Source organism: Hemitrygon akajei, chromosome 3 (genome assembly GCF_048418815.1).
Source record: "Hemitrygon akajei chromosome 3, sHemAka1.3, whole genome shotgun sequence".
Lineage (NCBI taxonomy): Eukaryota > Metazoa > Chordata > Chondrichthyes > Myliobatiformes > Dasyatidae > Hemitrygon > Hemitrygon akajei.
In genome coordinates this window covers 42,428,579-42,441,971 of record NC_133126.1, presented here as the reverse complement: position 1 = coordinate 42,441,971, position 13,393 = coordinate 42,428,579, and the positions used below count along the sequence as shown (strand labels likewise).

The 13,393-nt window shown below is 37.5% G+C and overlaps 1 protein-coding gene across 3 annotated transcripts in view; it reads right to left on the bottom strand.

Annotated features, from left to right (window-relative positions):
• Window positions 1-6,490: 6,490 nt before the first annotated feature.
• Window positions 6,491-13,393, bottom strand: part of slc25a29l (solute carrier family 25 member 29-like) — a 37,742-nt gene continuing 30,839 nt past the window's right edge. For all 3 annotated transcript variants that reach the window (XM_073039676.1, XM_073039677.1, XM_073039675.1), the window contains one exon: window positions 6,491-11,524. In XM_073039676.1, coding sequence (XP_072895777.1) covers window positions 10,781-11,491 — 711 coding nt within the window. In that variant the 5' untranslated portion in view covers window positions 11,492-11,524 and the 3' untranslated portion in view covers window positions 6,491-10,780. The remainder of the gene's footprint in view (window positions 11,525-13,393) is intronic.

Below are 13,393 nucleotides of genomic sequence, written 5' to 3'. Positions count from 1 at the left end.
TCAACATTTTCTAGAAATCTTAAGTGCTGATAATACTTGGCAGCTTGATCTGCATCACAATGTGCCAAAGCAGTTTGAGGTTGATGTCGTTTAATTACAGCTGGGAAAAGTTGGAAACAATTTTAAATAGAACAAGAGAAGAGCCAAAGCTCTCCCTGTAATTCTGACCCTGTCACAGGAAAAATCCCCTTCAACTTTAGATTGACACTTATTGCATGTTGAAATTTTTAATGTAATCACTTAATATTTTATGATTTTACTTTGTGGATTCTGTTTTGTTATAAGTTTCATGTGGAAATGCGCTACTTAAGCCTCTGGGTTTGTGATTCTTTTGCAAATGCAGTAAGTCTTACTGAAATTGCTAAACAGTGGTGGGAAATCTGATCTTGCTTCGGGTTTGAAGTCAATGATAAAACATTGTTTCTGAACCTCGGGGACATTCAAAAGCATTAAATAAAAATCTTCAGAGCTTTTAATACTTGCTCACTAGATCTTGCCTTCTGTTAAAAGATTTTCTGTATAATTTCATGGACAAAGTTTATTCTTGCCACTTAGTTCCAAGAAGTCCTCAACTGGGTAGATCTTGAAATGGGTAAGTTCAGAACAGATGTTTGTTGACAGTGGATGCCACTTAATGGCTGGCCCATTTTTTAGTAGTAATTTTCATAAGGCTTCTCCAAGAGCTTGTATTTAAAAAATAATTTTTATGGAACATAGATAAATCATACTTTTGAAAACAATTACTTGCTTTTCAGTTTGCATCTTCTGTGTGAAATATTCTTTGACTTTGTGAACTTCTGATGCTTGCATGCATAGAATTGACTCAAATTTGTAATTAGTGTAGCTGGCCTATTTATAGCGCCTATAAAAAGTATTCATCTCCCCTGCCGTTTGCATGTTTTATCATTTTACAACATTGAATCACGGTGAATTTAATTTGACTTTTTTTTGACACTGATCAACATAAAAAGACTTGTATCAAAGTGAAAACAAATCTCTACACAGTGATTTAAACTAATTACAAGTGTAAGACACAATTATTGCATAAGTATTCACCTCATTTAATACGACACCAAATCATTACTGGTGCAGCCAATTGGTTTTGGAAATCACGTATGTAATTAAATTGAGATCTGACTTTGGAGGCCTGTGTGCAGTCAAGGTGTTTAAATTGATTTTTGTAATAAAAAATACACCTGGATCTGGAAGGTCCCAACTGCTGGTGAGTCAGTATCCTGGCAAAAACTACACCACAAAGACACAAGAACATTCCAAGCAACTCTGCAAGAAGGTTATTGAAAAGCACAAGTCAGGAGATGGTTATAAGAAAATGTCCCAAGTCACTGAATATCCCTTGTAGTACAGTTAAGTCAATCACCAAGAAATGGAAAGAGTGTGGCACAGCTGTAAATGTGCCTAGAGCAGGCTGTCCTCAAAAACTGAGTGACTGTGAAAGAAGGGGACTAGTGAGGAAGGCCACTAAGAGACGTATGACAACTCTGGAGAAAAGCTTCAGTGGCTGAGATGGGGGAGACTGTGCATATAACTGTTGCCCTGCTGCTTCACCAGTCACAGCTTTAAGGAGAGTGGCAAAGAGAAAGCCACTGCTGAAAACACACATGAAATCTCAGCCAAAGTGCCAGAAGGCAATTGGGAGACTGAACCCAGCTGAAAGAAGCTTCTAGAGTCTGATAAAACTAAAGACAAGCTTGAAGGTGGCTGCATCATGCTGTGGGGATGCTTCACTGCAGCAGGCCCTGGATAGCTTTTGAAGGTAGAGGGTAAAATTAATGCAGCAAAGTACAGGGAACTGTGACTTGGAAGATCTGTCTTCCAGCAAGTATAAAGCCAAAGCTACACAGAAATGGCTTAAAAGCAACAAATTTAATGTCCTGGTGTGGCCAAGTCAGAGTCCGGTTCTCAATCCAATTGAGAATTTGTGGTTGGGCTTGAAAAGGGCTGTTCACTCATGATCCCTGTGGAATCTGACAGCTTGAGCAGTTTTATAAAGAATGGGGAAAATTGCTGCCATCGTGTAACTACTAAATACTGACTTGAAGAGGTGAATACTTAGGCAATTATTTTGTGTTTTATATAAATAATTAATTTAGATCACTTTGTAGAGATGTTTTCACTTTGACACAAGTCTTTTTCTGTTGATAAATGACAAAAAAGGCCAAATTAAAAACACAGTTCTAAGAAAAGAATAAGCTGTTTGATGTTTTATGAGAGAATGAAGCAAAGTAGGGAAGTGTGCAAACTGATCTGCTGCAGTTTGTGGAATATTAACCATTATAAATACGGAGGGAAATCTATTAACAGATTCCTGCAAAGGAAATGGCTGTTAAATGATGCTTATGAATGAAAATCGGAAGACACTAAAGGCAGTAGATAGAGAAGTCATCTTTAGTTATTTATTGAGTTAAGACCATAGAATAGGCTGTTCAGGCCCTCCGAGCCACACTGACCAGCAATCCCCCAATTTAATCCTAGCCTAATCATGGTACAGTTTACAATGACCAATTAGCCTGCCAACTGGTACATCTTTGGATTGTGGGAGGAAACCGAACCACCCGGAGGAATCCCACTTGGTCATGGGGAGTAAATACAATCTCCTTACAGATAGAAGTGGGAATTGAACCTGGGTCACCTCTACTGTAAAAATAAGTCCAAGGATGCACTATCCATTATTTAACTAAGTACTAATATTGTTTGATAGGCATCCTAAATGTAAATGCATATAACACCAAAAGATAGGATTGAATGAGTGGAGCAGAATGCTTTTGATAAAATGGCATCCAGGAGAACCCTCAAGGTGGCAGCAAACAGAAAGAATGAAAGTAAATGGTTATTAACTTAGCAGGCATGACATCAGTGGCATCTAGCCCTATCAAGAAGAGACAGCATTCGCAAGCTAACACAGTGATGGATATGTAGTTCATTTAATAGATCATATTTAATTTGTTATTTAAGTACCAACTTTTCATGTGGTCGCTTTTATGAAATTATCACTGAATTGTTCAGTCTTGATTACAATGGTACATTAAAATTGGCAAGTAACAAATGATTAAAGATTAGAATTTTGGAATATGCGTCTTGTTAGATTTTTTGCTAATGTGTCCATTTTATTGGGACCAAGAGAATAAAAAGATGCCACAAAAATAGAACAAATTTTTACAATATACTTGCTACGTTTACACATTGGATGTAAATAAATGATTGGCAGTTCTTGTACAATAGACAATTGCTGACTACAGTGTGTAATGTGCTAGACTGAATCTGTCAGATTATTAATATAGAGTAATACCTTCCATAATTTCAGAACATCTCTATGCTTTACAACCAATGAATATAGTATCTGTTGCATTTTAGGAAATAATACAGCTTACAAAATTTCAAAGCTGTGATGATTTGCAGTGACTTTAGCTTCTAGAATGGAGTTGAAGGTTGAAGAGTTTCCTGATGAGATATTGCAGCAAAAGAAAATGCTGTTAGTACAATAAAATAGCTAATCAATCTTGTTCTGCATTGGGATTGGCTCTTTGATTAGATGGTGATGATACTGGTAAGTTGAGGAAGTTGAATTTTGATATGGATCTTTCATTAACTTAATGGCTTCAATAGTTCCATTTAATATCAGAAAATGTATACAATATGCAACTTGTAATTCTTGCTCTCTGCAGACATTCTTGAAACAGGAATATCCCAAAGAATGAATGACAGAAAAGTCACAAAAACCCCCGAAGCCTCCCGTCCCTCACCCACGCACAAGCAGCATCAACCCTCCCCCTCCCCTAATTCATTCCAACATAAAGCTACTCTTTTGTCAAGTTTATCAACAAGGGACTTGCTCCAGAAATAGTTGCCAATGTTGTATAGATTACCTCTATTATGGAAGGGGAGGTGGGGTGTGAGAGATTGGTAGAGGTTCTATTCCTAGAAAATGGTTCAGATGCAAAGCTGCTGCAGCTCGGAATAAGTTGGGTACAGACACCTTGCCATTTGTAGCTTGCCTGTTGATTCCAGGCAGCACTCCTATCTACTGTTTTGTTTCTAAAAGAAAATTGTTATTTAAGACAATTACTTATTAGATATAAAAGTGCCATTTAATATGCGGTGTTGGCTCTAGCCAGCAGCCATGTTTTTTTATGGTTTCTAAAGTAAGCATACTACTATGAGCTATCATAGAAAACCTATAGCACAATACAGGCTCTTTGGTCCACATTGCTGTGCCAAACGTGTATATACTTTAGAAATTACCTATTACCTAGGGTTACCTATAGCCCTCTATTTTTGTAAGCTCCATGTACCAAACAAAGTGTTTCTATGGAAAGCTTAGAAAAATCCTGAAAAACCTCTAGAAATGTAACTTAAGAAACTTGGCTTGTGATCACTTACAGCCTTTCCAAATATACTGCCATTTGTTTAACTAACTTTGTCATTTGAATAGTAGCACAGTAACAATTTTAAGCTCCACCTCCAATTTGTAATAGACTGTTGATCCTGAACATGATTCTCCAGACACTTCATCAGCCTGTAAAATTGCAGTGGAAGCAAATCACCTTGACAGGACTGTTAAGATTTTTTTCGGTTGTTTCTTTAAAATGTACCTGCGCAGCCTAGGGTATGTGCCTCCTAAATGGAAAAACCCTTCCTTCTCATTATCCTGTACCTGGAGTGATTTGTTAATACTATACGTAACCTCCAACAAACATTAGGTTATTCAGCTTTATTGTGCTGTGAGGTTCAAAGCACAATTTGGAACACAGAACAGTACAGCCTCTTCAGCCTATGATTTTGTGCTAACACTTTAACCTACAAGATTAATCTAACTCTTGCCCATAGCTCTCCATTTTTCTTTATTGAAAAGACACATTCTCCAGCCACTTAAGCCTGTAAATGTGTTTACAGCCTGAGAATGTTTATTGAAGAGTCTCTTAAATGTTCTCGCCTCCACTACCACCCCAGCTGTGTATTTCACACACACCTCTCTATAAGAAACCTACCTCTGATGTCCCCCTCCCTATACTTTCTTCCAATCATGTTAAAATTATGCAGTATACCTCTCGTCCTCCTTTGCTCCAAAACAAAAAGCTCCAGCTCATCAACCTTTCCTCATAAGATATGCTGTCCAATCCAAGGTTTCAGCCTGAAATGTCTACTGTATGGTTCCTTAGATGCTGCCTGGCCTGCCAAGTTCATCCAGCATTGTGTGTTGCTTGGATTTCCAGCATCTGCAGATTTTCTCGGTGGTTCTCTAATTCAGGCAGCATTCTGGTAAATCTCTGCACATACCCATTTTTTTAACTAAATATACAAGTGGTTATAAAGAACTTTTGGCTGCATCATGGCATCCTGTGGTTTATCAAATTCTGAGTATATCATTTGCAGATATTAATTCTATTCAGTTCCCCTCTCCCCTACACCTTCCAGAACTCAATAGGAAGCCTTATTCATTGTTGATAGTTTTGCTATAATGTATGTTTCTGTAATGGAATTGATGGATTAGGGAACATAATTTGCATTATACAGCCCCTATTGGTTTCAGTGCAATTGCAGTGCTTTGAAGATAACTGCAGTCTCTGCTGGTACAATATGATTTTCTATAATAGGCTTCTTAGGATGGTAAGTACCACATTATAGCAGGACTGTTTGTATTTTTAGTGTCTTTGCAAGCTTCTGTGATGGTCATAATTTTAAAAATTCTTTCCTACATTGAAAGCAAAATACAGTGGGTTCTGGTTAATTGGGGCATACTGGGACCTGGATATTCTGACCCATGGAACTTTTTTAAAAAGGCAAAACAGTATTTAAATGAAATACAGAAATTAGAACACTGCCAACAGTAGTACAGAATTATAAAATTGTATTGGTTCCTTAGTTGACAGAGGAAATCTTCCATTGTCTGCAATGAACAAAATCAGTGTAGACACCTGAAACAAATATGGACTACCTTCATACAATGCTATCGACAGTTATGTTTTCAATCTTCATTTTCATTGTAATATTCAAGATGATTGTTAATACTTCAGATTCTTCATAGTTCCCAACTTGAAGTAGTGACATTGTTTAATTTAAACTCTCAGCTGTTTGTGGCATCTCTAAGCCTGAATGCTTGAAAGTGTGTAAAGAGTTCTGAATTGTCTTGCTGTTTATTCTTCAACAATCAGAGGCAGAAGTCATTGCTTTTGATCACAAACACACAACTGATGCTATTTAAATACTGATTGCTCTAAGCACAGTGTAGCATCTAATGGCCAGAGATGTATATGTAATTTACTTAAGACTAATGGATTTAGACCCCTCAAATTATTTCCCTGTGAATTTGAAAGTAATTCTCCTGCACACATCCACATAAAGCCCTCTTAGATTATTTTGCTTCTTGCTCACATCAAAGGTAATATCAAGCAACCAATTACCCAATATATTTAGGATATGAGAGGGAACTGGAGTACCCTGCAGAAATAAATGCCAAGGGAGAACATGCAAGCAGCAGATAAACAAGTATTTATTCCAGGATCATACAGTGGTTCCTATCTGCTATAATAACAATTATCTATTTAGTTGACAATGTTTGCACAGAACAGTGTAACTTCATTACTTTAAATAATGAATTTAAAACCACAATTCTATTGGAACATTTGTGGATCTAGATAGTATAGAAACAGGCCACTTAGCCTAACCATTCTGGACTGGAAATTTATATTTCACATGATCTTCCCTCATCCAAGATGTAGTACGATGGTTTTAATGTTTTTGCAGCAAAGCAATATTTACTCAATTTAAGTTTTTTAATCTTGGAAGAAAGATTTCTGGGCCAATTTAACAATGCTCATTCAATACGCCAACTGAATTAAAATATTTCACAAGAGGAGGAACTCAACAACAACATTTGATGAGGACTTGAGAATTAAAAAAAACAATTCAAAGCACGTATTTACAGGAATTTTAAGTGAATACAGATTTTATTTTCCTTTCTTCCAGTCTTCACAGGGTACTTTACATAGTAAGGTACATACTGAAAAAAAGTCAGGTTCAAACGAGCAATAAACAGCACATTCATTGTCTAAAAATTAAACCTGTACTGTATTGTTAAGCATGCATTTTCAATTCAGAAACGGAAATTGTTCAATATATAGACATGGATTCCAGAGTCAAACAGTTCAAACTGCAATTCGCTTGATAGAAAGTTGATCATAGTGCTAGGAACAATTTCTCTTCTCTCAGCATTGTGAAATAAAGTGTTTTGTGCCCATTGAAAAAGAACCTAGAGATGGTTCAAAATGCTGAAGATCTCAACATGTCAGACCAGTATGTATTGCACTTGTCTCAAATTACAATGGAGATTAAATCCTGTAATCCTACCCATTTTCATTTGTGTCCAGAATCTAAACAGATTCAATATATACTTTAGATGCACAAAAATGGGCAGGTTGGAATTCATGCATTAGAATGACCTCTCAAAACAGAGTTTGGTTCTTTTTCTTAAAACAAAATCTGAAAGATTTGGTAAATGACACCAGGAGTGCTTTAAAATTCCATCTTGAACAGTAAAGCTTTAAACTGCTGTACACTATACACTTAAAACTATTAAAAGAATAACTCAATCCTACTGCTACCAGCTGCACATAATTAAACAGTGATGTCTTTCTCCAATTACTGAAAGGCAAATTCTAGATATCTATGAGTGTGAGAAGGTGAGAAGTGGTAGGTTCAAGGGGGATTTTTTTTACTCAGTCATGGATACCTGGAATGCACTGCCTGGTATGGTGATACCAGGCTTTTAAGAGATGTTTGGATGGGCACATGGATGCAAGGAAGATGGAGGGATATGGACATGGTATAGTAGGAGGGATTAGTGTTTGAGTGTTTCCAATTTGCTTTTTAGCTGGGTCGGTACAATATGATGGCCTCCGCCCAAGCTGTGCTGTTCTATAGTCTGAACACAAGGAAAAGCAATAGGGCTGCTAACTATTCTAGCTTCATAAATCTTAAACCTCTGTCTGACTAATATGACCTGAGCATTTTAGCAATTCACCACCATCGAACTTCTCAATGTGCCAGCCACAGAGAGGCAAAGGCATCTTGTATTCTGAAGCATTAAAGTATCCATGTGCTCTAATTACTGTAAAACTGAAAACTTCCTTTAGTAGGAAAATGATTGACATGGATCCAGATTACCCAAACCACCTGTTAGATAATACTCGCAGTAATATTTGTAGGACGACTGACTGCTGCATCAGTTACTATACAGCGGCTTGCAAAAATTTGGGCATCCTGGTCAAAATTTCTGTCACTGTGAATAGAAGATGAATTGATCTCTAAAAATCATGAAGTTAAAGATGAAACATTCTTTTCAACATTTTAAGCAAGATTAGTGTATTATTTTTGTTCTGTACAATTTTAGAGTGAAAAAGGGAAAGCATCATGCAAAAGTTCGGGTACCCCAAGAGATTTGCGCTCTCAGATAACTTTTACCAAGGTCTGAGATCTTAATTAGCTTGTTAGGACAATGGCTTGTTCACATTCATCGTTAGGAAAGGCCAGGTGAAACAAATTTCAAAGCTTTATAAATACCCTGACTCCTCAAACCTTGTCCCAACAATCAGCAGCTATGGGCTGCCGAGCACTCTAAAAATTAAATGATGCCCACAAAACAGAAGGCCATAAGAAGACAGCAAAGCATTTTCAGGTAGCCATTTCCTCAGTTCGTAATGTAATTAAAAAATGGCAGTTAACAGGAACAATGGAGGTCAAGTTGACATCTGGAAGACCAAGAAAACTTTCCAAGAGAACTATTCGTAGGATTGCTACAAAGGCAAATCAAAACCCCCGTTTGACTGCAAAAGACCTTCAGGAAGATTTGGTAGACTGGAGTGGTGGTGCACTGTTCTACTGTGCAGCGACACCTGCACAAATATGACCTTCATGAAAGAGTCACCAGAAGAAAACCTTTCCTGCGTCCTCATCACAAAATTCAGCGTCAGAAGTTTGCAAAGGAACATCTAAACAAGCCTGATGCATTTTGGAAACAAGTCCTGTGGACTGATGAAGTTAAAATACAACTCTTTTGCTGCAATGAGCAAAGGTACGTTTGGAGAAAAGGCTGCAGAATTTCATGAAAAGAACACCTCTCCAGCATAGGGGTGTATCGATCATGCTTTTGGCTTGTGTTGCAGCCAGTGGCATGGGGAACATTTCACTGGTAGAGGGAAGAATTAATTCAATTAAATACCAGCAAATTCTGGAAGCAAACATTACATCGTCCGTAAATAAAAACTGGAGATGAAAAGAAGATGGCTTCTAAAACAGAATAATGATCCTAAACACACCTCAAAATCCACAATGGACTACCTCAGGAGGTGCAAGCTGAAGGTTTTGCCATGGCCCTCACAGACCTCCAACCTAAACATCAAAAATCTGTAGATAGACCTCAAAAGAGCAGTGCATGCAAGACAGCCCAAGAATCTCACAGAACTAGAAGCCTTTTGCAAGGAAGAATGGACGAAAACCCCCAAACAAGAATTGAAAGACTTAGCTGGCTACAGGGAGCATTTACAAGCTGTGATACTTGCCAAAGTGAGTGTTACTAAGTACTGACCATGGAGGGTGCCCAAACTTTTGCATGCCACTGTGTTGTGGTTGATCAGAATTAACTTGAATAAGGCATCACAGTACATTAAAATAACATGAAATGATTCCTGAAAACCTAGCTATAACGTGACTGGTTCCAAGTAAAGTTTGTTAAATAAAGACAGGTGGGTGTATACTAGCTCACTTATGTCAGTAGGGAATAAAGACTAAAACAACACAACAAAAATGAAACTGAAGAGATGGGGAAGGACAGTAGACCAAACTTTGTGTTACAGAAAAAAATTGTAGAAATAGGCTTGATTATAAAACAATAGCTTAAGATCCGATCAGATCTCTGCAATATAAAAATGCAGATGTTCACCAGGTTGTAACACCATACAACAAAAATAGATATGGGTGCAACAGAAGGTCCCTGCCCATTTAAATGTTTATTGTAACATTCAAAGTATTATGGCATAATCTGTCAATTTAAATGCTTATTGTTGCAAAACTACAAATAAACTTTGTAACTAAATCTTAAATGTTTAGTCACTGTCTCTATATGTGACTGTAATAAACCAAAACAAGAGAAAGTGACTTGCACTTACAGCTTCCATAACCTCAGGATGTCAGAAAGTGCTTTACAATCATTGAAGTGCTTTTGAAGCAGTCAGTTTCCCCACAAATATCAAATGTGATCATCAGTCTTACTGAAGTTGACTGAAGGAAAAATAGGAATACTAATAAGCCAAACTATCACCAATAAAATTCCCTTATGCTGTATATGGTCAAAGGATGACATTATAAATTATAGTGGACATAAGCTTTCACATATTATTTACTGTTACTGCCAGACACAGATGGGCATTGGATCAGCCATGTTAATTAACTTTGTATATATACACACTACAAATATAGTGGGAAATGAGAGGATAGAAGCAGGAGGGAGGAAAATAAAAATCATTTTCTTACATATTTTATTAAAATATTATATATACACATTTATTTGATATAAGGCATGAAGCTGTAGTCTCACAAAACCTAGCTAATAGAATCCTGTTAAAAGTAAAACCCATCAAATTAATTCTTACATATTTACACCCAAATACTTTTATATAATTTCACTAGACTTACAAAAATAGATCAAGTAAAATTCAGTTATCACAGCAGTAACTCTGCAGAAAGTAACATGGAGACGACACTGGCTTCAGAGGCTCGAAGGCTGCTGGATTGCAGAGGCGGCCTCCTGCTCCTTGCAACTCTCATCGGCCCTCGAGTACATGAGGAAGAGTGTAACAGTGGCAAAAGTAGCAGCATTGACAGGGAATGCCCTCAGGAGTGTGGAGGTAAGCCCTCGGGTGAACACGTGCCACCCTTCTTTTTGGTAGCTCTGATAGACACAGTCCATGATGCCATTGTATTGGTTCTTTCCCCCAACTCCATCAGCCTGCAGTCGGGATTTAATCACATCAATGGGATAGGTGGAGATCCAAGATACAATCCCAGACATACCACCAGAAAACAGGAGTTTAGGAATTACAAAGCTATCATAAGGTTCACAGTTCAAGGCCCTGGTTAGACAATCATATGTAAGAAAATAGAAACCAAAGCCAGGTATTTCTCTAAAAATGGTAGACACCATTCCCTTGTTGATACCTCGAATTCCATGTTTTCTATAAATTCTAATCAAACAGTCCAGTGAATTCTTATAGACTTTACTTTTAACTTGATATTCACCCATGCCTTGAAGCTGCATCCTCGTTTTTGCCAGTTCCATGGGACAACAGATGATACATTGGATACCTCCAGCCGCAGCCCCTGCCAGGAACTGATTAAGTGGTGTATCCTTACCCAAATGACGCATTGCATTTCCTTGAACGCCAAAAACAATAGCATTGATGAATGTCAAACCCATCATTGGTGAACCAATACCTTTGTAAAATCCAAAAACCTGAAGCAAAAAAAAGTTAAATGTTACAATTTTAAACAATGAAACATCAGTAAAGCAATATACCTCGTAACAAATTCTGTCTTTTGTACCCTTGTCAATAATAGCCTTCAAAATTATACTTTCTTAAAAAATAAAGGTTTGCATAAGCTAATTTCATACAAACTTTGGTACATGCTAGTAAACTATCACCAATCAATGCTTGATGTAGTGCTGTTTATCACTCCCATGAATTTGATGGGTCACGTTTCAGGATTTAGACTCATTGACAATGCAGGCATAGCAATACATTTCCACGTCAAGACAGTGTGCAACTTTGAGAAAACCTTGGTTGTAGAGGTGCTGCTGTAATAGCCTAGGCAAGGATGCTTTTACTTTTTTAAAAAAATTGAACAATTCATGTTCTGTATGCTGTGGTGGAAGGAATAAATGGTGCAACAACACCAATCTAACCAAGTAAGAGAGCTGCTTTGTTTTGGATGGAATCATATGGACTTTTCTGTCATCTACTATTGCGTATTACATCCATCAATGGCAATAAATGTGAATGCTTAAGTAAGTGCTTGTCATTCCCCTTGTCAGTCACAGGTGGCAGGCAGTCTGTCAAGTTGAATTTTACTTCCCCTTTCAACACAAGCACATTTTTGCCCAAAAGTAAAAAATTCTCACTATATATCAATATCAGTTCCAGGATTTGTAGAAGAAAAGCACACATATGACAATAGTATGGATGGGGTTCATTGTGAATATCACAACCATCTCACTGTCTATAACAGAAGCAGTAATGTTGAGATATTAAACAGCAAACTAACTTACATGGAAGTGAGTCTGCCAGATGTAACTTAAGCAAATTCAAAAATTGGTGCTATATTCCTGGACTTTTCAATATTTAAATTGCCCTACACACATATCTTTGGTCTAGTGCCTAATTATATCATATATCAATGTTAAGGTTTGAAACACTCAAATCAGTAGTTCTTAAAGATTCTTGAGTGTCATCAAAGTCACTTGCAAATTTCTACAGATGTACCGTGAAGTGCATTCTAACAGCTTATTCCTGCAGACAACAAGACTACTGGACTCCATGCCTCACCCAGGACGTCTCATCATGTATGAAGCACCAGTAGTGTTACAGTTTTCTTTACAACTTGTGTTGTAAATGTACTTTACTACTTGTTAACTTATTTGTAGTAATATTACTTTACCTGTTACATGTGTGAGATGTATGAATGTGTTGTGCATCTTGGTCTAGAAGAACATTGTTTTGGTAGTGTGCAGTTGAATGACAATAAACCGAACTTCATCTTGAGTATGCAAACATTACATGTTACTTTCTGCTGCGGGGACATAGAATCTGGGGATGTAGAGTCAGTATGGATAGAACGGAGAAATTCTAAGGGTAGAAAGACCCTAATGGGAGTTATCTACAGGCCCCCAAACAGCAGTCTGGATGTAGGGTGTAAGTTGAATGAAGAGTTAAAATTGGCATGTCGCAAAGGTAATGGGGGATGACACTTATCATGGGGGATTTCAACATGCAGGTAGACTGGGAGAATCAGAATGGTACTGGACCCCAAGAAAGGGAGTTTGTAGAGTGCCTCCGAGATGGATTCTTAGTACTGGAGCCTACCAGGGAGAAGGCAATTCTAGATTTAGTGTTGTGCAATGAACCGGATTTGATCAGGGACCTCGAGGTAAAGGAATCATTAGGAGGTAGTGACCATAATATGATATGTTTTAACCTACAATTTGAGAAGGAGAAGGGAAAATCGGATGTGTCAGTATTACAGTTGAACAAAGGGAACTATGGAGCTATGAGGGAGGAGCTGGCCAAAGTTCAATGGAACAATACCCTAGCTGGGAAGACAGTGG